The sequence below is a fragment of the Malurus melanocephalus genome, unplaced genomic scaffold, assembly GCF_030028575.1.
Source record: "Malurus melanocephalus ecotype Western Australia unplaced genomic scaffold, MMel_1.1 scaffold_128, whole genome shotgun sequence".
In the NCBI taxonomy this organism is placed as follows: Eukaryota; Metazoa; Chordata; class Aves; order Passeriformes; family Maluridae; genus Malurus; species Malurus melanocephalus.
Genome location: NW_026623360.1, coordinates 1,532,608 through 1,560,090, shown reverse-complemented (window position 1 = coordinate 1,560,090; position 27,483 = coordinate 1,532,608). Strand labels below are relative to the sequence as shown.

The window sequence follows — 27,483 nt, the reverse complement described above, 5'->3', positions numbered from 1 at the left end:
ACAAACTTTCTGCAGAAGTTTTCTATTGCAAAATGCCATCTGTGGCTACCTCTTGTTTTTATTTGTCATCCCTAGATATTGAAACATTGAATGAAGTTACCTAACTGAACTTTTTTTCATAACTTCATTACTCGTCTTCATTAATAATGTTCATAAATGTTTTTTTTCCTGTTTTTACAGATTCTGAAGGTGTTTCAGCTCTGAATACTTACAAGCTCTTCATACGTAGCAATGTCTGGCTCGTATGATGATTCCGTTGGAGTAGAAGTTTCTAGTGATAGCTTCTGGGAGGTAATCCAAATGTTTTATGCAATATTTTAATTTTTACTCTTATTGTACAAAATCTGATTTTTGTTCACTGTAAACTGTGGAGAGAACTGCAATACAAGACACCATTGGTTATTGTGATCTGCAGAAATAGCCTTCAGGGTAGAAATTACCTTTTAGATTTTGACCTAGTTCTGTCAAAGATTTTAATGGGCACAAAATTGAGGATTATCTATTTGGGTAAGGTATGGAATTCAGAATCAAACCTATGTCAATGTTTATTGTCAAGGAAGGGCATGTGTGGGTGGCTTTTAAAATGATCAGTATGAAATCTAAAGTAACTGTTCCAGGCTACACTAAGTGTACATAAATTAGTGTGGATTTACTGCCTGTCTCCTGTTTGTATCTGGATATAAACTTTTTTGAGAGAAGTTATGCTTATTTCAATGTAAAATGTAGAAAGATATTATAMAGTACTWTGTAGTGTTAGTAATTTGTGCTGCYCCAATCTGACAGAGGCTTTCAGATGCTATAATTTAAGCTTTAAAAAAAGGCAGGTTCATGAAGCAGAAAGCCTTTTACAAAAACAAGTCTTTTTCTTACAGTAAAAAGAAAGGTTTGACAGTGTCAAACACAGTTGGAGRTAAGTAGGCTGTCCAAATTAGCTGTATTCAGTAGGTCAAACTTCTACAATTTGAGAGGGAGCTCTTTTGAGTTTGATGTATAGCAAACATGAAAATGGCCAGGGGGAGCATGTCTGAATATTTCTATTTCCAGTGGCCTGTGTAATCACCTTGATTTTGGTGATCTGATCTATCACAGCTGCTTWGATTTCCAGGGGGTCCTTCCAACCTCAATTATATTGTGTGTTTTGTYTTATGCTGAGGGAATTTCCTGAGCAGAGTTCCTTGGTAGAAAGGAACTTGCCTCAAAATAAAGTAAGGAGGCAGTCGGGAAAAAAAGAATTCTGGACCAAAGGGGATATTTTGTGTTGAGCATCATATACTTGGCAGGAGAACATGATTTCTGGCTGGCTGTTCTGTACAAGCTCTTGTCTTCCATCAAATACTCATGTCTGGAGCATAAAAGCTGAGTAAATAAGAATGAAAATTCTGTAAACTAGGATGATTATGTTTGGACAAATTTGAACTCAAAGAATTAAATCTATTAAAGGATGATCAAAAATAGCAATTACCTTAAATTAGGACTTCCATGAAAGTTTGCTTAAATGTATTTGATGCTTGTGATAGGTAGGTTAAAGGTGATTSTGCTACTGATGACTTATTATACATCATTTTGTAAACACTACTTCTTAAGSCTGTTTTTTGGACTTTTCTGTGTATTCTTTACAAAAGGTCTGTCTGTTTCATRAACAATGTGAGTAGGCTAATGTATAATGCATGAGCATAGCTTTATATATCCTTGGATATAAAAAAGTTAGACTTCTGTAATGCCATCAGTTGATTTCCTTGTAGGACTTTGTATACTTTCTCTTTTTTATGTATGACCACAAAGATTGTTCTTTGTTGTCAAAAYGATATTTGAAAAGTCGTGGCAGTCAGGTGAAATTGGAGGTGACTGGAAAAAGTGAAACATTGTACCCATCTTTATAAAGGGCAGGTAGGAGGAATTACTGGGAATTACTGACCTGTCCTCACCTCTGTGCTGGGGAGATCAGGGGACAGACCCCCTCAGAAGCTCTGATAAGGCACAAGGAGGACAGGGAGGTGACTTGAGACAACCAAGGGCAAGTCCTGYCTGACCAACCCAGTGACCTTCTCCAGTGACTCCATCAGTGGGCAAGTGAAAGGGTACAGGTGTCATTAATGTGGACTGCTGTGAAGCCTTTCTTTCACCTGGTCCCCCACAGCATCCTTCTCTCCAAGGGGACACCTGGATTGCTGAATGGAAAAGGAATTTCATGGTGGTTGCATGCAGAGGGAAGCAGTCAGAGGCTCAGAATCCCAGAATGGACATTGGTTATAACTGGTGTCCCCCAGGGGTCAGTACTGGGACCAGTTATTTAATATCTTCATTAGGAATGAGGGCACCCTCAGCAGGTTTGCAGGTGACACCAAGCTGAGGGTGCAGTGACAATCCAGAGGGACCTGGACAAGCTCAAGCAGTGGCCCATGGGCATCTTAGGAGGTTCAACAAGACCAAGAGCTGGTGCTGCCCCAGTGTCAGGGCAACCTCTGGGATGGATCCAAGCTGGGGATGAGCAGATGGAGCAGCCCTGGCAGAAGGACTTGGGGGTGCTGTGGGTGACAGCTGGCCCTGCCCCAACCGTGTGTGCTGGGACCCAGAACCAGCCCTGTGCTGGGCTGCGCCCAGAGCCCCGTGGGCACCAGGACAGGAGGGGATTCTGCCCCTCTGCTCTGCTGAGCCCCCCCTGCAGAGCTGCATCCAGCCCTGGGSCCAGCACAGCAAGGACAGGGAGCTGCTGGAGCCAGTCCAGAGCAGGGACACCGAGGGGATCAGAGGGATGGAGCAGCTCTGCTGGGAGGAAAGGCTGAGAGAGTTGGGATTGTTCACCTGGAGAAGAGAAGGCTTTGGGGTGACCTCACTGTGGCCTTGCAGTGCCTGAAGGGAGCCCACAGGAAAGATGGAGAGAGACTCTTGATAAGGGCCTGGAGTGACAGGACAAGGGGGAATGGCTTCACACTGACAGAGATGATGTTTGGATTGAATATTGGGAAGAAACTCTTCCCTGTGAGGGTGGTGAAGCCCTGGCACAGGTTGCCCAGAGAAGCTGTGGCTGTCCTATCCCTGGAYGTGTTCGAGGCCAGGTTGGATGGGGCTCTGAGCAGCCTGGGATAGTGGAAGGTGTCACTGCCCATGGCAGAGGATTGGAATGAGATAATCTTTGAGGTCTCTTCCAACCCAAGTCATTCCATGATTCCATGATACTTCTGGTTTGGAGTCATCTTCCCAAAGTAAATTTGACTGGTATTTAGTCTGAAACCCCTCCTTTTTGGTATGTTCTGAATTGGTTCTTTTGTTTCTGAAAATTGCAAGTTTGAATTCTGGTCTTCATCTTTCTCAAAAGTGTTTAACAGTTTTGATCAATTGTTTTATTTGACTTGATTAGAAAAGATGTGGTGCCTCTGGAATGCCATCTGAGTGCTTCATGCCTCAGGTCACAGGAAGTAAAGAACTCTTAATCACCTTGGAAGTTGTTTTGTTACTACAGATTCTGTCATTTAGACTGTTTTTAGAGGTTTTTTAGGATTTTTGACACAGTAAGTTTTTTCTTTGTTTTTAGAGGCAGCTTACAGTTTGTTAAAAGTCACCTTGCTATGTTTTACTGCCACTGCTGAAAYCAGTGCATGTATTTAAACTTGGCCACAGCGCAGAAGTGACAGTCTGGCAGGGTGAGCTTTTGAGTTTGTTCCCTCATGCTCCAAAAGAGCTCAGATTGATTTACCTTTGAACTGTGCTGCAAAGCCCATCTTTTTCTTGAAAGACATTTAGGAAAGAGTGAAGTGGCTGGCTGGGGGGCCTAGGGGAAAAACTTACAGTGAAAACTGTTTTTTTGCTTACTGTATATCTGCTGAAACTAAAACACTTTTAAGTTGTTGAAAGTTGATGTTCTGTTGAGCTGATAAGAAACTGTGCCTAATAAAATGTTGATAAGTGAACTTCAAAGTTTTTGCCATTGTTGTTGAAAGAAATTTCATTGTCTTTAGGAAATGAAACACTCTGTTCTCTGTCAGTTTTCCAGCTCTAGAAGGCTTCAGTTTCTTTTGGAATTGTCACTGCCTTTGCTATGGTTTCTTACTGAAAAATGTGAATCTAGAATCTGTGGTTGCATGCAGTAATTTACAGCCCTAACCTTGTCTGCTTTCATATGCTCAAACTGTCCACGGAGCAATTCAATGCAGGTTACTTCATCTGTGGAGCTTTTTTTATTAAGTTGCTATTTCAATACTGTTCATGGAAACTTCCAGTTCCGGCACTGAGAGTTAAGCTCAGTGCTGGAAATTCAATACAAATAGCAACTTGTTTCCTCTAAAGGTCAGTATTTTTTATTACAGCATGGATACTGTTATCAGGTTCTGATTTGTGGTTGGRAAATTGTCTTGTTGAAAGGGGATTGGAGAAGTTGCTGTTTGGACTTGTTCTCTTGGTGATAGCTTACTGTAGATCTGACAGTCAAAAAATGTGGGAAGGACAAGGCTTAGGCAGAGGTGGTATCTTAGAATAGCTGATATGACTGAAAAAAAACAGGCTTTCAGAATTATACATGTTTGTTTAGCATAGGAGCTTTCACAATTAATTTTTTTTTTTTTTGTGTTTGGTTAACCCAGAATGTTACTTAAACACTTTTTGTGTTCTAGCAGGATGAGAAATCAATTTTCAGGAGAACAAATCCTTTTCCTTTAATTTGTCCAGGTGTTTAGTCAATAAAGTACTTTAGGAGTCAGGATTTCATACATGTTTTAATAAAGGTTGCTTAGAGAACTACTAAGAAAAGACTTTCTGAAAGGTAATTCCCACAATAACAGTGGAGGATTTCACTGAAGCTTCAGTTGTAGTAGTGTCTTAAATTACTTAAGAAATGGAAGTTTCTCTCCTAGTTAATTTTTCTGTCAAGCCTCAATGTACCTTGGTATGTCTGGTTAAGCTCATAACTGTCTGGGTGCAGAAATCCTAAAGACTGAGGAATCTTGTTGTTATGCTCCATGAAAGAATTCCTTCATCTGTGGTGTCTGGCCGACAAAAATGATGTGCTTTGGGTAATCAAAGGTTATTGCTGATAGCCTGAAGCAGGGTGGCAGCAAGTTTTCCAAGGGAAAGTGGAAAATGTACAATTTGAAACCTTTTGTATATCTTTTTAGTCTATCTTATGGAGTCTAAGCATTCGCATGCTGTATGTAAATGCATCTCAGTTTGTTATAATMATTTATGGTACTTTCTGCATCCAAAAATAGGCTGTGGCAAAGCTGGYTAGTTCCAACCTTGCGCTGCTTTAGTGAAAGTGGGCAGACCTATTGGCCTTTTCCTACTGAAGTAGTTTTGGAATGTCCATGAAAGAATCTAGTATATTAGTAACTAACAAAATGCATAATAAAATTTGCTTTCTGTTTATTAAGCTCCAGCCTTATGCTTGATAGTCACTGTCAGAGACACATTAGATGAAAAAACGCCTTGGGTAAACTGAGACCAATGGTCTTGTTCAGTTACATATCTGTAAGGTAAGAAAGCCAATGAGTGAGTGTTCCTAGAGATCAAAGTGGAAGTGTATGCATATCTTGCAAGGTAAGACATCCAAAGGAGCAGCTACCCTGCCTGTGGAAGCACTTATTTTAATGAGCTGTAGATCCCTCAGAGACTGTGTGCTCCTTATCCCCATGGTRTGCTTCCTTATCTCCCTTGACTTTCTGCTAACATCAGCAATATGGAGCCCATTCATTGCAGGGGTGTTTAAACACCTACTTACCCAAACAGAAAGTCATTCTGAACAGYTGCTAAACCTGCAGCTGGGATTATYTTAGTCCTGTGAGTGAGTCCCTTGGAAGACAGGACCTGGTGTGCATTTTGAAGTGCTGAGCATATAGCTTTTGTTGCATTCTGGAGGATTTGCTCAGCATTCACCAGGAATATAAGACTTCCAGCCTCAGAAAATCCAAGTCCATCCCCTGTGTAGTATTGGTGAATCAAATTTGGCCACTGTTTCCATTGCCATTGTCCCCTGCGCCCTTCTAACCACATAAAAAACCAACAAAACAAACCACTATAAAAACCCAATCCCCAGAAAAAACTCCACCAACCAAAGCRAGGCCCAAATGCAACTCTCTGGATAAAAAATATTTGAACTCTACAGCAGCAGATTCCTGTCACATATGCATTTTTTTAATCTCCTAACTTTGAGCAACAGAATGTTTTTCATTTATGTTGCCAGTTGTTTGCTTTACTGGTGTATTTAGCTTAAGGTTTTGTGCATTTAAGAGCATCCTCGGGATTTTTCTTGTAACCAGTGGTGAAATTATATTCATGAATTCAAACTTACTCAGAGYTAGTGCTCATAGGTACTTGGACTGTGTATGTGCTAATTATGCACCAAGATAATTATTTTTATTTGTAAAAACCACACAGTGGTTGTAGATGTCAATGCTGGTTGAAATGTTTGGAAACTTCCCATTTGACGTAGCTGGAAAGAAATTTTGCTCATGGTTAAATGGAATGCTGGAAATAGTGTGTCCCCGTGTTGGCCATTGGTACATGTGGGTTTGACTGTGAACCTGTAAAGCTTATTATTCTCTTACATGGCCAGGAGTATTTGCCCATAAAAATACCCTTGTTGACTTTCTTCTGAATGGTTCCAGTTCATAAGGGCTGACTTGTYATGAATAAGTTCTGCAAGGTTGGAAAAAGAGTTGATATCAAATCTATTTTCAGGCATTTGAAACTCCTGAAGTATTTGTGGTTATAATAATTATCATGATATGATGAAATTACCTAACAGGAGTTTAGCAATAACTGAATGTTTGCCACCTTCTGGGCTGTTAACAAATGAAAATACTCTTCTTTTTTTTTCTCTCAGTGTACCAGAAAAACCTGCAAAGTGTGTTTGACACATTTTTATGCTTTTAGACTTTTATGCTGCTCTGTGAATATACCTTAAAATAAAATTTAGTCTAGCAGCTGAGGTAAAGGAACCTATGTAATTAAAGACTCTCCCTTTGTGTCTATTGCTGTGAAATTGTAGAATAATCAGGTTATAAATGTTGAGATATTCCCACAAAAGATCCTATCAGTGACAGTGCTTGGCTGCCTTGGTACAGAGAGCTGCCTGWAGTGCCAACAATAGGATGATAAATGCCTCATCAGAGGGTGCCTCTGTTTTTCTCTCTGAATTTTACAGAGTCCCTAAACTTTAGATTTCACAAAGGGTTGGAGGTGACATTGCTGAGCTCATGCCTGAGAGGAAGTACCAAAATCAGAAGGAATGCTTTCTTGATTAAGCTAAATGAAGACCTGAAGGCATCTATAATGCCTCTAAGAGAGAAATGGAGCAAAATAGGATCAATTGAGGCAAAGCTTAATATTTTTTGCAGTGGAAAAGGGGAAAACTGATGGTTACTTCAGCTTAAAAAAAACTGGGAGAGTGACGCRAAATTATGAATCACAACTTTTTCAGAATTGATTGCATCCATAAAATGACCATTATAGTAGTATTTTTTAAAAATAAATTCTTGGGGTTCTTTGCTTTTGAAATATTTCTGACAACTAAGGGTAAACAGCAAYTGTATTCAATATAATGTAATAAACTATCTCTTTCAGATGGATGTAGTGTTGATGCTAAAATGAAAGTAGGATATAGTTTTTAAATACCTATTTTTCTTCTTGAAATTGTAAGAATYTTTGTAATCTTGTAATTTACTTTCTGTAAGCAAAGGTTTTATTTGTAGAACGTGGAAGCTTACAACTTCATGACTTAGTTATCTGCTGTCTGTTTAACAGGAAATAACCCAATGTTCAGAATGATCAGAAAATTATTCTAACTAGCAAAATCATATATGTTCATATAGTGTACAGGGCTAACTGAGAAATCTGAAAATGGCCAGGCATTATGTAAATGTGTTTCTGACTGAAACAAAGAAACACAGGATTCTTTTGTTTGTTTTGTTCCTGGTTAGTTACTACAAATAAAAGGATTTGTCATTTTTAATTTGCTCAAATACTTCTTCTTAAGAGGAAGGGGGAGGTCTTGCAGAATGTTTACTCTTTTCCTTAGAAATTAGAGAAAAGAATCTTGAATAAACAATGTATAGTGTTATGTTTTTCAGAGTTCAGAGTGTCTTGAGTGTGTTTCTAGGTTTTTCATTTATTGTTTTAACTTATCTATAGTTAGTCTAGTAGTTCCTTGGCTACAAAAGATTGGAATTCTTTTCCCTTTAATTGGCTCTGTGGTCCAAGGACCTTGTCCTTCAAACCTCATCTCCTACAGTGACAGGCTGCACATTCCACATTCAAAAATTTGTCATTGCAGTGTCCATAACTTAAGATGCAATTTTTTAAAGAAACCACTACGTTTTTTAAATGTTACATGCCAAGTTATAACTTACGTTCCCTGTAATCGAACACAGGAAAAAAAAGGCTGGATTTTCAAAATTCTAGCATTCCTCATAGACCAAATTTTAGTCTAGAAGTCTTTCTCTGCAATGGTAGGTTATTTTCTAATATTGGAGGCATTGGTCCTCTTTATACTGATTCTAAACTGTGCTGCTGAGTTCCTTCAGTCCTCTTGTGGAGAAGGAGGTAGTGTGGGGGAATTATCTGTGGTCTGCATTCARCTCTTTAAAGGTGGCCTTATGTGAGAACAGTGAATGAATCATAACAGGTAAAGCTCAGTTCAGTTCTCTAAATACCTGCCTGAAATTTGGTGACTGCTAGATATTACCATGAGGTTAGAATTTGCTCAGAGAATGCAAAATGGAAGGATTAAATATACCACAAGGCAGCCAACTCTCATTCAATATTAGCATTCAAAATGCTAATTAAATGGTGAAAATTTATGAAAGGAAATGTTAGTGCTACAGACATAAATCCCTAAGCACATAACTGATGACAGCAATTGATGCTAATATAAGGCTTCAGTAGTAGTGCCAAGCTAACATAACCTGTTTTAAAAGTCTGCCTGACTGTGAACCTACAGCTGGAATAATTTTAAGCAGATGAATGATTTGTCTTTCATTACAAAGGCTGTGGAAAATATTCTTAGAGGTATTTAATTTTCTTAACACTTTTATGTATGTATGACTGCCTACTTCTCGATTTCCATTTCTGCTGAAAATGGGAGGTCATTTTTCATGGTTTCTTGGTAATAGATGCAACTAGTTGACGTGGATGCATTGACTATCTCTGGTAGCTTCTTATCTTCAATTATACCATGGYTTATGTTTAAATGTGCAGGAGATGTGTGTATGCATTTGTTGACATGATTTAGACAAATCAGTGAATGCTAACTAATGCATTACTTAGAGGGTAACTAAATTCCTTTCATGTATTGAAATGGATCTAGTCCAAACCAGAAAACATGCTCAAATGAATTCTTTGAAGCYACTGTCTAAGAGAAAGGGCTTTGTCCTGTCATTGATGGTTTTGATTTTATTTTTTTCCCAGATTTAATGAGAAGTCCTAACATATGTCTGTATTTTTCAGTAGGGTCATTTATTCTTCCAGCATTTAGTATAGGATTTTTTCCCTTTTAAGAGTATTTCCCTGTATACTATTCTTCTCAAGCAAACTGCATGTACATCAGCTGCCAAAATTCTGAATAAATGTGAACCTAAAAGTTGGATGTTTATCTGTGTGTCAGATGTGAAGCAGATACGATTCAAATGTAAAAATGACTAACATGCTTTGAGTATTTGAATGTTCAATCTACTGCCTTACTGCTAATCTTTATTTTTCAGTCAGGTGGTTAGGGCAGATAAGAAACTCACTGTGATATTTAATAGGCTGTGCAAGTTCTGTTAACAGAGTTCTTCGGTCTTGTTTAATGTTTACAAAAGCCAGCCTGAGTGACCTTGAATTCAGTGGAAATATTACTCTGGGAGCAGAATAAGGCTTTTGTTCCTTCCAGACATTTAGATTTGTTAATCCATGTTGGTGTGTGCTGAAGAGTGAAAGGGGAGTGTTAATTATATCATGGATGTTCATTCTATAGTGTGCACTTTTCTCCTATGTCCTCATTTTACTGTAGCTTGTACATTAAGCAACTGTGGGTTTTTATCTTTAGTATTCACAATTCTAGGTATGGGAACTCTGTGTCATTGCAGTCATTATCTTCCCACATTAAATTCTGGAGTATACTTTGGAAATAATTGCTATCTGGTGTTTTGTCAGCAGTGACTGCATTCTTAAAAACTATTATTATGGTTGATAGAGATGTTGCAATGCTCCTTTGCATGTCTTTGCAGTTTTATTAATCCTGAATGATTGAACATAGCATAAAATTAAGGTATTAGGTACTCAATAATAAACATTGAAGATGGAAATAAATACTGATTTTCTCCCAGTTTTCTTCACTATCTAGAACATTACCAAGAAATAATAATKCAGAACAATTGTGGTGACTGCCCATAATTTCATTGCAAGACTAATAAAATATACTAAAGCTTTCACTTCTAAAATTAACAACTTTTTTTTTACAGGGCAACTTGTGGCCTTTGTTGTATTGTTGCAGTTAAGTTTTATGATTAATGAACTTAAGATTAAGATTAATGARCCTTATTCTATGATTTATTATTTCGTGCTGTATTGTCTTGCTCTCAGTTAACACTATTTGTGTTAATTAGAGATTTAGCTGCTTTTCAGAGCTTTCAAGCACAAATTAAGTGTTTGTCTCTTGCTAGGTTGGAAATTACAAAAGGACAGTAAAACGAATTGATGATGGCCACAGACTTTGCAATGACCTTATGAATTGTATTCATGAGCGTGCACGGATAGAGAAAGTTTACGCTCAGCAGCTCACAGAATGGGCTAAAAGGTGGAAACAACTTGTGGAGAAAGGTAATGCTTTCTGATTTTGAAATCTGATAACTTTCTCAAATGGAAAAAAAWGTTTCTGTATGTCTTTATTTTGGTAAGTATAAAGTAGAAATATTGTACATTTTAGCCTATAATGGATAGGCTCTTTGCAACAGGCTCAGTAATGTGACAAATGACCAAGCATATTTTTTATAAAACACCAACAAAACAAAGCCCTRCTCTTTTGCAAGTTTGCTTGTTTCTTGCTGAAGCAGGTGAATCTTACCTCTAGTACTGAATTATGTTCTAGAAAATGTCTGTTTCTAGATGATTAATACTGTAGTTTGAAAAGGGATTCTGCATAATAAAGGGGCAGTGATTGTGGGGCAAAGACTAATTTTTAAAGATCTAGGCATTGCTTTAATGGAAGGCTAAATTGATACCATTTAATATATTCTGCAATAATCCTTTCATGGATATCTACCCTTCAAAAACTACATTGAGAAACTGAAGGCAGTTCAAAGGGGAGCTCAAATGTGGAATACTGAGAATTGYGGTACAGGGGTAAAGACTCCAGATTAAATGAGTATTATTTTTCCTTGCTTAAAAACTTGTAATACTCTAGTGTTATATGAAAAGAAATAGTTCCCTTTTCTAGGTTTGCATCARCATTGCTGTTTACAAGTGAATATAAGTCAATAGTTTCAGGTAGTTTCTTGGGATTTTAAGTTCCATGTGGGTGATGGTTGCTGAGAATGACACTTTCTGTTGTGTTTAGGCCCACAGTATGGAACAGTAGAAAGGGCTTGGTGTGCTTTTATGTCAGAAGCTGAAAAAGTGAGTGAACTACATCTAGAAGTAAAAGGTTCACTGATGAATGAAGATTTTGAAAAAATCAAGAACTGGCAGAAGGAAGCCTTTCATAAGCAAATGATGGGAGGATTTAAGGAAACCAAAGAAGCAGAAGATGGATTTAGGAAAGCTCAGAAACCCTGGGCAAAAAAGCTGAAAGAGGTACAGCAGTAGATTATGTATTAGATATCCTGTGTTATAATATACTAATGTTTCAAATCTCTATAAGGGAGTAAACTCCCTCTTCTTTCTGCTGGACCCTCCTTTCTCTAAAAGATCTCTTGCTTTCTGTCCTCTTCTGAAAATAAGTATTTTTCTCTTGGTCTCTCCTAATCTTCGTGAGTTCAATGAAAATCTGGAAAAAGCRGAATATAAGTTATCATTTTAAAAGTATCTGATTTCATGCACCTGAAAGTTACAAATTGCTCAAGTAAATGAGGGAAAAGGTGTTTGTGGGGTTTTTTCCCCTCACATGTAACATTATTCTTAAGTAACAGGTTGATAGAAGATGGGGAGCAGGTGAACAGGGGCACGAGGTAAAAGTGTTCAGTTGGGGACTTTCCATAAACCTTTTATTGAGTCTGTTCAACACTCTCTAAGCTGTATGAGTGACGTTTCTTGTATGGTGAAAGACTGATGCAGTAATTCCCTTATGTTGATTCTTATGGGTTGTTCATTCTTTGGCCTAAATGAAAAAAAAAAATCCCCCCAAAAAAGAAAGAACATCCTGAAACAAAACCTGACACTTTCTTCAATGCACCATGATTTTATGGCTAAGATGGTTGCTCTAGGCTGTCCCAGATGCAAAGACTCAAATCTCCTTTGTAGGTGGAAGCTGCAAAGAAAGCTTACCATGCAGCCTGCAAGGAGGAGAAACTGGCTATATCCAGAGAAACAAACAGCAAAGCTGATCCAGCACTCAACCCTGAACAGCTGAAGAAATTACAAGACAAAGTGGAGAGAAGCAAACAAGATGTACTAAAGGTATACTGTATGTTAATATACTGTGTATGTCTGCAGTCTTTTTTAAGCTACACCTTGTACATATTTAAGCTTTTTTTTCCTCCTGAATGTGCTGTGAACACCAGTTCACACAGCTCRCTATCAGTTACACTCTTGTACCAAAGTTTAGTTTTCTCCCAAGAATGTTTTCTTGCCAAATTCTTCTTCTCTGAAGAATGAATAATGTATTGCCTCTATTTCATTTAAGTACTTTCAGCAGGGAACTAAGCACAATAATCCAGMAAACTTGTAGGGCAGAGTTCTACTGATTTGCTAGTGAGGGCTGAGCTATTTCACTTGAGAGTCTGTCTGAGAGATGGATGCCTAAAATTTGCTGACATCTAAATATGTCATAATTCTGAGTGCAGCATGCATTTTTAAAAGAAATTAAGCTGATATAATCCACTTAAATAAATGCTGTTCTCTTGCACAGTTTGCTTTATCTCCTCAGTGGGCTGCTGCTTAGAGGCTTTTAATGTGTGACTCTACAAGAATGTCTTTTTCCTTTGAGAATGCTGTTCAGGGATCTGGAATGTTATATTCCATCAGTTGGGATCTTTTAATCCCTGCCTGTGGAGAACTTCTGTAAATTAGTGCAGAGTCTGAGGTTGTATATGTTAGCWGAGCTCACAGTGTATGCAATTTATGTTCACAAAGATACACACARTGTTTGGGGCTTTGGTCATAACTCACAGTGCACCATGTAAATTACTAAAGGAGAAAAGACCACAATTTAAAAGATCCCCAGATAACTTCAATAACTTGAAAGACTTCCTGCTCTGATTTATTCTGTWGCTCCTTTGGATTTTATCTTTTGGATTTTGGAGACATTTGCCATGGTTTCTGTTCATAAGGCAGAGAAGAGGCTTAGAGRTGTTTTGTAGCTGTTCTGCAGTTTACTTAGATAGATCTCATTGTGCCCTAATGTAGGTACATGTAGTGGTCATGACAAGAGATTGCAGCTTRGCAACTTCTGGTCTAAATCTTGGCCATTACTACATTGATAAGTTTGTTTTGTGCGGTAGTAATAAAATACATTGCTAACAGTTTGGTTTTGTACCCTCAGACAAAAGAAAAGTATGAAAAATCACTGAAAGAATTAGATAAYGCCACTCCTCAGTATATGGAGAACATGGAGCAGGTATTTGAACAGTGCCAGCAGTTTGAGGAAAAACGGTTGCGTTTCTTCCGAGAAGTGTTACTGGAAGTTCAGAAACACCTTGACTTGTCCAACGTTGCAAGGTAAAACTGTAAGACTTCAAAATTAATGCTAATGTACTGTGAAAAGTAATAATTGCTTCAATTAGATCAGAGTTGAGTGTCTGATTTCTTTCTGATGTGTTGCTTCAGTTTGAAAGTGTAAGTAAAAGACATTAATTCTTTTTTTTGTCTAAAATGAGATGAGCACCTATTTCTAAGGTTTGCCAGAATCAACAAACCCTCATTCTTGTGGCCTTTTATAATAAAATATGTTCCAATTAGAAAGGATTCAGAGCTTAGAATCAAAAAATGCTGGATCAAAGATTGGGAAAAGAAGGTTTTGGTGTATTGTGTCTTGCATGTTTCTTAAAGAATAAACTAGAATTTATTAATGCAGGACAGCATGAAATTTATTTATTTACATTTATTGTTAAAATATTAGAGCTCAGTAAAGAATTACCTTAATCTGAGGATAAATGTTAAAGATCCATAAATTAACCAGTGCTGAATTCTTGTCCATCTTAATTTCAAAGTCTGCTCTTTATACTGTCATGTCTTGTACTTTGGTCTCTCTGTGTGAGCCTTCATTGTATTTCAAGAAAGCTAAAACTTTTGCTAGGGAGCTCAAGACCCTTGAATACTTGCAGTGAGTGCTGTAACAATAGTGGAATTTTACACCCCACTTCTAATAGCAGAGATCATGTGTGCTCTGGATAGCACTTCAATTACAAGGAGAAAAGGAAGAACCGAGTTTGATTTTAACCCTGAGCAGTGTTCCAAACTGGCTTGCTAAGCAGTCACACAAATATTAATGCTGGCCTGAGTGAAGGGGGTGACATAGAGGCAAGAAAAAATATAGAGCAAGTAATAGGTAAAGGCAAACCCACTTATTTTGGCATCATTATTTTTTGGGTTGCTTCAAAGTTCTTATGGAACTGCTGTGGGAGATGGGTTCTTTTTACTCTCAGAGTAGATAGATGGTAGAATTGCTGCCCATTTGATTCAATGTAATGAGGTTAAAGGAAACTACAAAAAAAAGGAATAAATGGGAAATAGTTGACTTAATGGGCAAGATTGGAGGAAGACTATGGAAAATAACCAAGTGGAGAGGCAACGATTTCCTTTTAAGAGAATTCCAGGAGTGGACATAATAAGGTGCGAACAAAGAACAGAACCATTAGGGCGAAACTAGGGAAAAAGCAGCTGTAACTGTTTATCTGTTTCCTAATCTTTGCCTCTTTTAGTAGAGAGATAAAAGGTGTAGAATTAGTCCCCAAAATGAAGTTTGCTTTTAAACTTAAATAATGCTAAAGAGCACAGTCCAGAAAATAACCCTGCCATGTTTTCTACACATGTAGACCTAAAGTTTATTGTTAACTGATGGCTGGCTACTGGGTCAAAATGATGTATTCAAAATTATGTATTCTCTTTCTCAAAAAAGTGCTTCTTTATTGCTTAGATACATTGAAAGGACTGCTGATATAGAAAAAGCCATGCAGTGTACATGTTAAAGCACTCAAGTAACATCTAGAAATTGACAAATGTGAAAGTGAATTTTGAGAAAGTTTGCTTCCTTGACAATGTAGCATTAATTAATTTTAATTCTAAATTTTGTGTGATTTGTTCTGGAAGGGTTTTCAGAAATTCTCTGCCTTGAGTATAATAGCAGCTTAACTATATCTATAATAATATAATAGCAGTTCTATGTCTCTTATTTTAAGCCTTGTGACTTTTGCATTGAGATMTTTTTATACTCCGAGTTCCATATTGCACCACATTGGTGGCTTTGATATAAATGTATTGTCATACACGTTACTGTGTGCCTGGTCTAGGATCAGGGGATCAGAGTTGTATCTGCAACATGACTTCTATTCTGTTCATGAGAAACAAGTAGACTAAGAGATAMGAAAAAGTAGTAAGGTTCTTTTTGTAGTGTTTGATATAAATAGTACAATTAGTAAATTCAGAGAGTACCTAAACCAGTAAAAGCAGTTAACCAGTATTATACCTGTATAGGAACATGTGTAACCCATTTGCCTCTGCTTCAAGTTGGGGATTTTTCTTTTTATGATTGTTTACAATTCTCATTGGATTAAAACAGAACTTTTCACAGAGTCCTATGGACTTAGCACAAAACCAATTTCTACTGTCTTGCAGACAAGTATTGAAATTCAAGAAACTTCAAGACAGGTATTCAGTAGTTTAAATACAGTCCTCTTTGTATCTTTTTTTTAATGACAGCCAGTTAAATTACTTTACACAAGAGTCATAGTTTTAAAATCTGGCAAACAAGGATTTTATGGTCTTGTGAACCTTCAGCAAGTTTACTTGTTGGACTGCTCTTCCATTTTTACAGGCAGTCAACAGGTCTGTCAGTTTTTAAAAGTCCATCTTGCTATAAGTTTTTYCAATACTATTGTGAACTTTGAAATATTAAAAAAACTGTCTAGGGGATTTGCCATATTCTAAATGATGTACTAAATTGAAAGACAAATTTGTTTTGCAGTTACAAAAATATTTACCGTGAACTGGAGCAGAATATCAAAACAGCAGATGCTGTTGAAGACTTGCGGTGGTTTAGGGCTAATCAAGGTCCAGGGATGTCAATGAATTGGCCTCAATTTGAGGTAAGGTCATTGTACTTAAAATCCAGAATTATTTTGTCAGGTTTTTTTCTCTTTGCTTTTTGTAATATTTCTTTCTGGTGTAATTCTTAAATTCAGGCTTCCAACACTGAATTTTCTTTTGCACAAGTCAGAGTTTTCTTCTCTCAGTTTCCATTGGGCTCTTCTCATCCCACAGCTTTTGGAGGTGATTATGTAGGGCACCTATTTAAAGAGAAAAGGCRTAAACCAGAAAACTACAGTGACATTTTTAAAGCTAAATTCATTACTGAAGTCATTAGTCATTCATTATTGATACATCTCTGACACCTSCATATGTTGTCTTTTATGTTTTACTTCTCCCCTTTGGTGGGAGATTTTGGACTTCAGTCTGAATTTCCTTGCTGTTAGCAGGTAATTGTAATGTATGCTGCAAAGACTCTGAAAAAAATCTGATCTAAGCACTTGGAAATTTGAAAATTGGTATTTAAAATTCAATACTGCTACATTAAAAAAAGTTCCATCTTTACCCAGTTATTAATTTTATTGCTGGATGCCATTTTTCAAAAGAAATGAGCTTTTCTAAGTAGTGTTTTGCTAACATATCCTACAAGAAATAAGTACAAAAATGTGTCAGTGCAGATCATACTACTTGGGTGTCAAATAGTTGGAAGTGGAATGATTGGGCCAGAATCATGGGTTGAGTTGAAACCAGTAGACTTAAAATTAATGGAGTGGAAGAATAAACTCTGGAGTTTTTCACTGTTTCCTTATTAACCATAATGGAAAATAATACTTGTTTTTAAAATACTGAGTAACGTTAAATTAGAAGATTTGAGGAAGAAAATTCATAATAGTAYTGTAGAATTTATTTGCCTGAAACACTGAAATATAGATATTTCTGTGTGGAGAACTTATCATCCTTTTTCTTAAGCATTATAATTGATAAATTAAATATCCTGTTACTGTTTTCCTAATCAAGTTTTTTATTGTTTACATGCTACAAGGATGACGTAAGTAAAATGTCATGATCAAATGACTATGAAATTGCATTGTAAACTGCAAATATGCATAGGTCAGTGGTCTTTAAACTATGGTAACTCAGAAATCCAATATGTATTTTACAAAGTTAAAATAATGAGGTGTTTGAAGAACTCTGCAGAAAGCACTGGACTGCATGAATAAGCCAGTAGTAATAGCAACTCTGAAAACTTCCATTTCCTGTTAAAAATAGTTTTCTCAAATGCTCACTTTTGTGTAGCAATCTCTCTCCTGGTTTTCTTTTTTTTTTTACTTTTAAGGCTTTGAGAGGAAATGTATCTCAGTATAGGGTATTTGCTTGCATCCAATTTGTTTTCTGTAGGTTTCTACTTTATATCAGTATAGCATATATTAGAACAGTACATCAAAGCTGAACTTTGACTTGATGCAGGAGTTATGTTTAGGTCTCACCATGYCTGTCCCATCTGCCTCTGAATGTTTCAAAACCTTGAGGAGTGTTTACACATGGCTTCACGAGTGTCAATACTTGTGTTGATTTGAGCCTTAACTCTTATAGATGGCTTTCTGGGACACTGAATGTCACCAAATCTAGAGTGAAGTACCTTATGGGCTCAGATCTTAKGGGCAGGAGAAGTGATAGACAATGAGTTTAAAAATAACTTCTTTATGTCATCTGAGAGTGCTTTTTGAGAAGTAAGCCCTGTCTTACAATACCTCTTTAAATTACATGTAAGATTTACCTTTTAAAGCCAGATGTCTCAGCATTATTTGAAACTGTGAGCCCTCACAGTACATTTTTAAATATCTGCACTGGCCAGCTCTTTTGTTTTCTCCAGTTGTGTGCCAGATGTCTGTTTTTTTCAGTCTTTTCAGAGGGTTCAGACTAAAGCAGGGAAGTACAGGTTACCTTGGGATTTTGTGGGTAGCACAGAAACCTGCTTGCATTGCTAGAGTGGGAACTAGATGAGAACGGTAACTGAAACATTTAGAGTAACTCATCTTTAGTAATTATTGGGACTGTTTTATGTATAGATATATGTTCCATAACTCAATTAAATTTCTCAGTCACGTTTTGCATTCGTTGGTAGGAGTGGTCTGCAGATCTGAATCGCACTCTCAGTAGAAGAGAAAAAAAGAAGGCTTCTGATGGAGTGACTCTGACTGGTATTAATCAGACAGGAGATCAAGTTTCACAACCCAACAAACATAGCAGGTAGGTTTTTTTATGCCTACAAACACTAATTGGAAAAGATTGTTGTCTTCAAGTRCGTGAAGCTCTATAGGATCAAAAAGTCACTGTTCAATCAAGWGATAATTATCTGTGAGCACTTTTAGTGATGTCTCTTCACCTCACAAATTAATTTGTGAATTATTCTTCATTTTATAGCTCTCTTTCCATTGGGAGCTGAAAGAAACCAAGCTTCATAAGAAACTGAACTTTCTGCAGCTAATCTGGTAGTCTCTTACTATCTTCCAGTCTCTAGAAATYACAGTAATACTTTGAACTCTTAGCTTGCAAAATGTTTAGTCACTTCAGAATTCTGGATGTAATTAATACAAAACTGTTAACATCAACTGCTCTGAAAAGGAATGAAGCAGGCTACAAAAATTRCACTGCCCTTTATTGTAGACATTAGGAAAAAGAAATTATGGTTCACAAAGGATATTCTAAATGCAGAGGAATGCATTGTATGTGAGACTTTCCAAGCTTTCTTGAGTRTTATGCTGCACTTGATAGATGTTTGGCTTTCTATTTAGTTGGCTTTTTAAATTTTTTTTGGCTAAAGGAGGGGTCTGCTAAGAAACTGCTTAGTGGGACACCAGTGACAGTGTTCTCTTATACAGATAGGGTCGCCATAATGCTTTCTCTTTTCCAAATTAGCAGTCTTAGTGTCCAGAGTAACACAGTGCAGTCAGTACAATCAAGTTACAATCCCTTTGAAGATGAAGAAGATACTGGGAGTACTGTCAGTGAAAAGGAGGACAGTAAGATCAAAAAGTTGGTGAAATGTTGTTTTTTAATTGTTTTCACATTTGCACTTTCTCTATCCAGGGTTTTCTCTTTTCGGTTTCTATAACCCTACGCTGGTCAGTGCATGAAGTGTTTTTAAGCAGTTGTGTAAGCAACACTGTAACCTCACTTGTCTTTCCTAACAGATGCCGTGTTTGTTGCTTGATCTTTGGTTTTAAACTACTGTGGTTATTGGCAGTTGCTAACAGAACTGCTGTTGCTTTTTTTCCTTCCTTTACCAGTCCTATAGAATGTTAAAACTGATGTGTTTTTCTGGTGAAACTGCTTCTGGAGCTTTACTGCTCTGTGTCTTCTCACTGAATAAATGTGTTTTTAAGATTGCTTTCTTTTTTTGTTTAGGACCTTCTCAAACAGCTGCCTGTTGCTTCCATGTACACACTAGGGATATTCCACTCTCTTAACTGGCATGTGCATGCTGTAGAGTGAACTTCCTTTTAAAAGTTCTTGCAATATAATGGAGTTTTTTATTGGTGGATCACAATGTAGAAAATGTGTTGAAAGCTATTGTAGAAGTGCATAGGGGTTTGAGAGGAATGTTCTGCAAAGCAATTTAAATGTCTTATTCTAAACCGGGTARTTCCTCTCATCAACTACTACATCCCTTTTACCTTCACAGAGTAAATAATCCCATGGATTATGGGGATTTCTTGATAGAGAAGTTTTTCGAGTTTGTGGGGAGATTGTCTTTGGTACATGTTGTTTTTGCCTTTTTCTAACTTTGTAAATGCATTGCAAGAATGTTTTTTGTTTTTTTTAATGAGGCATTATCAAATTAAAGAGAAGATATCAGAAAGAAAGTTTCAAAACTGGTCCTCAGGGTGGAGTTTAAGCCTAATTAGGGCAACTGATATCTTAGTGGTATTTTTAGTCTCCTATTTTAAAAGCAGGAAAGAATAATTTCAAAATTGATTTTCAGTGTTGGCAGCTATGAGAAAAACCAAAGCTAYCCTACAGATTGGTCTGATGAAGAGTCCAACAACCCCTTCTCTTCCACGGATGCAAATGGAGACACCAATCCCTTTGATGAAGATACTCCTCCTGCCATGGAGGTGAGAGTGCGTGCACTCTATGACTATGAGGGCCAAGAGCAAGATGAGCTCAGCTTTAAAGCTGGTAAGTTTGCAACTTAAAACATTTGTCAAAAAGGAGAAAGGCAGGGGATTTTTTTGCTCTTYYGCTTTTATTTTCTGAAGCCACCTGTTTCTCTGGATGTACAGGATCCAGTCTAACCATCATCCCTTCTAATAGTGCTTCTTAGTATCCGCTGTTCGGCAGCACTGACTTCAAAGATGTTTGGAAGGTGTTGGTTTGTCTTTATTTGACATACATTTTTCTTACCATCTTAAGAGAAACAAAATGATCTGCACAAATAAAAATCCTCTCTTCATTTTCTTACTTGGTGACAGTAACAGCTGCTGCTTTTAGCTATCTAGAGATACCAACCCTACAAAGTTTTTTTTTAAAGGAAAATACTATAGCTGCTAAGCTTGAAACAGTATTTAATCAACTGATAAWGTCTATGTTTAAATGGGAAGCATCCATTTTCTGGCATCCAACTTTCTGCAGTGCTAACCCTTTATGACTGAAAGCTTAGCCATGGGCAGATACTTTATTTAACTCTTTCTCTGCACCCCTCTTCAGTGTATATTAAGCACAGGAATTGCCTTGTTTTTTGGTCTTGGGTTATATTAGAGTACACTTAGTACACCTCTTCCTTCTTAAGATGTTATATCTCCCTTGAGCCATAAATCCTGTTTTCCACTCACTGTTACAGGAGTTTAGAGAATAGAATAGATGCAACTTCTGGGTGAGACCCATCCCACACGATGTTTCCACACATAGGAAGGTGGTGTGAGGGTGTGATGGCTGCCCACTGTGGGTGCTGCTGTCTCCAGCTGAAATCTATCCCCTGTTCTTGCCTTTCAAGCTCTAACTTCAGTCAATTGTTCAACTGTCTGATCCAGAAAACCTTTTGCAACCAGGAATTCCAGAACAAGGTAGCAGGAGCAGTTTAGCAAAAGCAAACAGAAGATTTGCTACAAATGTGCAAATGAGAGAGAGACACTCTTAGAGCTTGTCTCTTCCCATTTGCKTGTCTTTTACTCCCTTGCCCTGCAAAGACTGGATTAGTTGTAATAGAAAACCAGAATTCAAGTTTTGAAAATAAGCTCAAGAAAACTTTTGGTCAGCCTCCTGTTCAGCTGGGGTTAGTAAGAAGTGCTATTTCTATACCACCCGCCATTGTTCTTATGTGGACGTTAGGGCTAAAATTTACCATAGAAAGCAAGTCAATGTGTAAACTAATCAGGAACTGCAGAATGTCTGTTCTGAGGGGGAAGGGTGGTGCTCTGAACAGCGTGTCCCCAGGTCATATTCTAAATGCAGTTTGTGCTTTTCAAACCAAAAAGCCCCCCAGCTCAGGTGGTGGTGCTCTGCCTTTAACTCACCTCCCTCCTTTTGTAGTAGTGCAACCACTTAACATCTGACTTTTACTCTTTGACAACATTGTAAGGCATCCAAAGTGGAGGAATGGGTTATTTGTCCATGAACTTCGCTGAGTTGTRCCCTGAGAGAAGTGCAGTAGTAACAAAACATCTGGTACTTTCTGTGGAATGCATACAAAACAAAAAYTATTTTTCCTTCTGTAGACTTTAACTACTTTTTTCTCAGCAGGGGATGGAAGCATGCTAATCCTCTTGAAATATATGTATTGTGCCTGTGAAGCAGCAGGGTGGCAATCCAAGGGTTTACAGTAATGAGCCTTTCCTTGGCAAAACTATGTAGTGTTTATACACACAGATGTAATGGTTAAATACAAAATTAGGTATTCTGTGCTGTAGTACCAGCTGTGTCACTTGCATTGAGCTATTTGAACCAAGTGGCTCTCAGTGTGAGGTCTGTAGAAGCAGAGGAGGTATGAACTGTGATATGTATGAAACYTTTACTTTTTTAAAATAGCTTAGTACCTTTGAAGGAAAAGCATTGAAGAATGTAACTTCAAATTATGGGATTGACATAATTGTAGGAAAGGGATGATGTGCTAGACCATGAATCCTCTTACAGATGCTGTATTGTAGGATGGCTAGTCAAACTTAGTTTTTAGGCAGAAGTATTAATATGTCTAGTTTTACATTGAACATACAAAAGACTAAGRAAAACAAAATCTCACCAGGTCAGGCAGGAGCCAATTTAAAACGTTCTCAATCCTGTGCTCCTCTGTAGCTATGCCTAGACTCCTAAGCAGCTGTCAACAGAGGATTAATGCATTTTAAAGATTTGTTCAAATGTACATGGGTATTCTGAGATGGGATTTCCTCAGGTATTCAGAGAATTTGCCCACGAAATACTTCTAGATACATGTGGCTCTGCAGTGTCTGTTAAATGTACTTTAATACGCAAAACTCATTCTTTTAGTGGAGTGCTTTTACATCTGGTGTTTTTTTKGTTTTTCTCCCTTGGCAAACAGCTGTGGGAGGCTTCCAAAGAGGAAGAATAACTTTATTAATACTTTATGAGTGGTTTTATAATTATATAAGAAGATGGGWCATAATTATTTACACCCTCCCATGTCACTCACCCTCCCATGACTGTCTCTGGCTGAGAATGAATAGCTACAGTAAATGTTGTCCCTGCAGTGTTGTCAGAACATGTTACTGTCCATGCTGGTTTTACCATCACAGTGGTTTCATTGTAACTGTTGTGCAAATGACACTTAAAAGTGTTAATATWTTCTTATACTTCCATGATCTATGAGTTTCCAATCCTAAGCTTTGATACAAATGCATTTATTGGGACTTACTGTCATTGAAATGTGAACTTTCGGCAGTCTTTATTTCCAGTCTTTATTAACATTCTGCAGCACTAGAAAAAGTGGAAAAAATTGTAAAATGTGTAAAGCAAATGGAGTCTGCAGTCCCAAACATTTGTTCATAATGTTTTTATTAGTTTTCTGATAAACTTAAAAACTAGAGGAGATGAAGCTTTAACCTTTTCACCTAAAGAAAAAGTTACAGTAGATGTCTTGAGAAGATTTAATATGATGCTTGTGTATTTCTACGAAAGAATTTGTAGTTCTTGGGCTAGTTTATGCTCTCCTAAGTGACACCAAAGACACTCTACTAGTTGAGACTGTAATAAGGGATTAATATCTTTGTAATTATTTCCTATTGCTAAAATAAAACACAGAGGGAAAACATTTTATCCAGGGAAAACATTTAACACAAGTTGCACAGCAGGAAATAATTGTTACTCAGAGTGACCTTCTTGGCCTGGCTGAGTGGAGTTTCATTTGCTCCTATGGAGCATATAAGAGTCTGCAGACTGTCAAAATATTCCCTGAGGATGTAGAAGATCAGATGTATATTGTAGTCAAAATGACATTATCTTACAGTTCATAAATGTCTGAATGCTCTGTAAGTTAGGAAGCAAATTCTGAGTTACTTAATCTTCTTCTTCCATGTTTCTAATAAAATCTTAAGACCATAAGCCTAATGAATTTATTTCACTTGCACTAACATAGGTTGGGGGTTATAAACACGGGGTTATTCTGCTGGTTCAGAGGTAGTTGTTGTTGATCCACAACTGTGGGTTCTAAGTAATGCTTCTTACGGTTTTCTTGAAACTGGGGGCCTCTTTTCCAATATGCAAGTCTATAAATGATAGATATGCTTAGTATCAAAAGCGTGAAGAGGAAAGAAGGGACTGGGTTGGGAAAGGAGAGGAAAAGTGGACATGGATGAAAGTACCACGTATCTTCCTGTTTGACTTTAAAGGTTACAGTTTGTTAATAATGTTCCTTCTTCCTCAGGGGATGAGTTAACCAAAATGGAGAATGAAGATGAGCAGGGATGGTGCAAAGGACGTCTGGACAATGGACAAGTTGGTTTATACCCAGCAAACTATGTGGAACCAATCCAGTGACAAAGGACAAAATAAACACAGAAGTGTCACAAGAGCTCTGTAGGCCTGTACAGTGTATTTAGRTAAAGTGAGAGGAAACTGAATGGATGTATAGAGTGTATATATTTTAATAAAAAGGCGAGAGCTTGATACCTAAATAAGGCTGAATTAAAGACAAAAGCTTGACATTATTTTCACAACTTGTACACAATGCAATGGAAAGATGTTAGGTTGAAAAAATAGTATRATAGCAAAAATACTTTTAAAGCTTTTTCTTCCCACATGGTCTGTTATTGCAGATCCTAAACATCTTTGCATTTTCTATGCTTGTGCCTCATCCTACCCCAGGTATGTGGCTTATGCTCACTTTTGTTTAATCAGTTATTTTAAGTGACCTTCAGTAACTTGCAACTTGAATTTTAAAGATTATTATAGTTAATTTTTTATTTGTTCTTATCAATGTCTGAAAGATGCAGTATTTTTTTATTTAAATGCTATGTAGTTAAGCACCTTTTTGTATGCTTTATCAATTATTACTTAAATTATGACATAGATTTAGTCACCATTTGACTCAATGAAAAATCTTTCCATGTTGTGGTAATCTTTCTGTGTTGTYAGCATGGCTTGAAGTTGTAAATGGAGTTGTAAAACAAAATACTGTATTTAATAAATATCTGTTACAGAAAGTTATTTGTAGCAGAGATACCTGCAGGTGTCATGGGCTGGGATTCTATTACAAGTGTTCTTTACAAGTGGGTTGACACTTGAACTAAGAGTTTTCCATTTAGATTTTAAGTGGCATTCAAAAGAAAGATAAATTATGCATAAGCCCCAGCATAGTGGCTATTTCCAGCACGTTTGCTGGGAAAAAAAAATATTTTAACTGCTAATGATTTTTGGGTGATTTAAAATGTTAAATCTGTGAARGCTGATTATCTTGAACAAAGAAGAYTGTAAAATAGACTAAATGCTTTTATTAAGAGCCTATCTATGTTGTGTATATGTACATATAATTTGATATTCCAAAATATGAAGAGCACAGCTATTAGTTATCAAGCCTTTTGGTGTCAATAAGATTTAGACTATTTTAAGAGTTTAAGTTATAGGTATATTTAAATCTACTTTCCTGCCATATTCATTACTGTACCATAGATGAAGTATTCTGTGATTAGATTTTTCAGAAGTACAGTAAATACACTAATATACTCAAGATCAGTATTTGTGGATAAATTAATGACTCAAAATATAAACTAGCTTTAGTCCATACATGGATTATTGTAGCAGAACACTGTAAAATCTACATTTGTTTGCAGTTACAACTCAGCCAGCTGTAATCGTGTCAAATATGCATTTGTGACATTGCAAACTGGGTTGTAAAATGACAGCAGTTTTGTGTTAAAACTACGTATCAGGTAAGTAGATACGCCATGTTAGGAAGCTACACTGTAATGAAATTAACAAGTCTTTTTCAAGGTAACTATAAAAACACTGTTGGTAATCTTGGACTTTATCATTTGCTTTTTGAGCTTATAGATTATATTTAGTCATCATTTTCAATGAATCCAAATGTACAAGCTTAGAAAATGGAAATATGTATATGTCTGTCAGCAAAAACATACCAACATATTTGTTCATCCACAGGACAGTTACTAAAATTGTCAGGAATTACTGGACTGGGTCTCTGTATTGTAAAGTATTTTAGAAAACAATAAAATCTGTTAATCTCTTAAATACACAGAATGCACCTTTTACTATTTCAATGTATGTCAAAATAGTCTTATGAAACAAATAATCTGTGCACTTCATTGCAATTCATGGTGACAAAACCTGCACTGTGTGAAAGAGCCACAGAGAGGAGTGTGATATCAGTGGCATTGTGCTATTAACAAAAAAAGGGAGGTGCCATGCACAAGAATTCTTGGCAAAACATTCCAGCAAAATCTTAGTGAAAGAAGAGGAAGCTGTGTTTTATGGGCATGCAAAATCTGCTGTGATACTGCTTTCTGTGGTGTTGTCAAGTCTAAGATAGTGTGGGTGAGCAGCTAAGCTTTTTATTTCTTTTAAAATACAGTATCTGAATATTTTCTGCCTTTGAGTTTTCTTGTTGTCTGGCAGCCATCAATGTGGCACTTTGTGACAGCTGGCTCAAAGTTTTATCTCATCTCCCCCATCAATACTGGCTGAACAGCAGATCCCAGAGGGTCATAATCAATGGCACAGAGTCGAGTTGGAGGCCTGTCACTAGTGCTGTCCCCCAGAGTCCAGTTCTGAGCTCAGCATTGTTTAATTTATTCATCAGTGCTTTGGGTGAAGGGGCAGGTGATGATACAGAGCTGGCAGGAACAGCCAGGGCCCCTGGGGGCTGCAGCCCTTCCCAGGGACCTCAGTAGCTTGGAGAGATGGGCAGAGGAGCTTTCTGAAATCCAARTAAGACAAACACAAGGTACTGCAGCTCAGCAGGAACAACCCTGGGCACCAGGACAGGCTGGGGGGGACCTGCCTGAGAGCTGCTCTGAGGAGATACCTGGGGGTGCTGGTAGACAATGAGCTGTCCCTGAGGGCAAAGAGATGAACAGAACTCTGGAAGATACTTTCACAGCTATTTTACACTTCTGTGATCATAAGTAACGAATTAAATAATCAATAAATAATCAACTGCCACTTKGCTACTTAACCTTTTAATAAATCTACAAGTCCAAGCACAAATCTTTATTACTGTAGTCAGTAACTGATTAAATGTTCATTTATTTCATGGTAGTTTACCTCGGCTTTTATGAGGGACATCGGCAAGAACTTTCTGAATATCCAAGTCACTTGTTTCACCTCATCATCTTGACACACAAAGTTTCCAAGCCTGAGAGGTAAAAAAACAGATCACTTGTGAAGTACTGTGGTGATACACACTTCTAGAATCCCTATGCAGAAAACACTGAAATCTGACTGCCCTGGCATAGATGGAACATCATGATGTGGCAAATACAGAGGGGTTTTGCAGCAGGATGCTACCATGTAACTGGAGCTTTGCAAGTCCCCTGCATTGCTGGCACAAAAAGCATCCTCACACAACTACTTGTAAGAATGGAAAGCTCCATCAAACCTCACCTGTTTGAAGTGGTTATGGTTCATGATATTATCAGGACAAACACT

The 27,483-nt window shown here is 37.3% G+C and overlaps 1 protein-coding gene across 3 annotated transcripts in view; it reads left to right on the top strand.

Moving 5' to 3' along the window:
- PACSIN2 (protein kinase C and casein kinase substrate in neurons 2) overlaps nt 1-26,425 on the top strand; it is a 52,405-nt gene extending 25,980 nt beyond the window's left edge. Inside the window, exons 2-11 of one of the 3 annotated variants that reach the window (XM_057370553.1) lie at nt 181-291; nt 10,632-10,788; nt 11,525-11,760; nt 12,427-12,582; nt 13,667-13,842; nt 16,307-16,427; nt 18,494-18,618; nt 19,291-19,404; nt 20,354-20,550; nt 24,245-26,425. In XM_057370553.1, the coding sequence (XP_057226536.1) occupies nt 232-291; nt 10,632-10,788; nt 11,525-11,760; nt 12,427-12,582; nt 13,667-13,842; nt 16,307-16,427; nt 18,494-18,618; nt 19,291-19,404; nt 20,354-20,550; nt 24,245-24,357 (1,455 nt within the window). In that variant the 5' untranslated portion in view covers nt 181-231 and the 3' untranslated portion in view covers nt 24,358-26,425. Of the gene's footprint in view, nt 1-180; nt 292-10,631; nt 10,789-11,524; nt 11,761-12,426; nt 12,583-13,666; nt 13,843-16,306; nt 16,428-18,493; nt 18,619-19,287; nt 19,405-20,353; nt 20,551-24,244 lie in introns of all 3 variants that reach the window. The other 2 variants (XM_057370552.1, XM_057370554.1) reach the window with 2 other exon arrangements.
- Nucleotides 26,426-27,483: the final 1,058 nt, after the last annotated feature.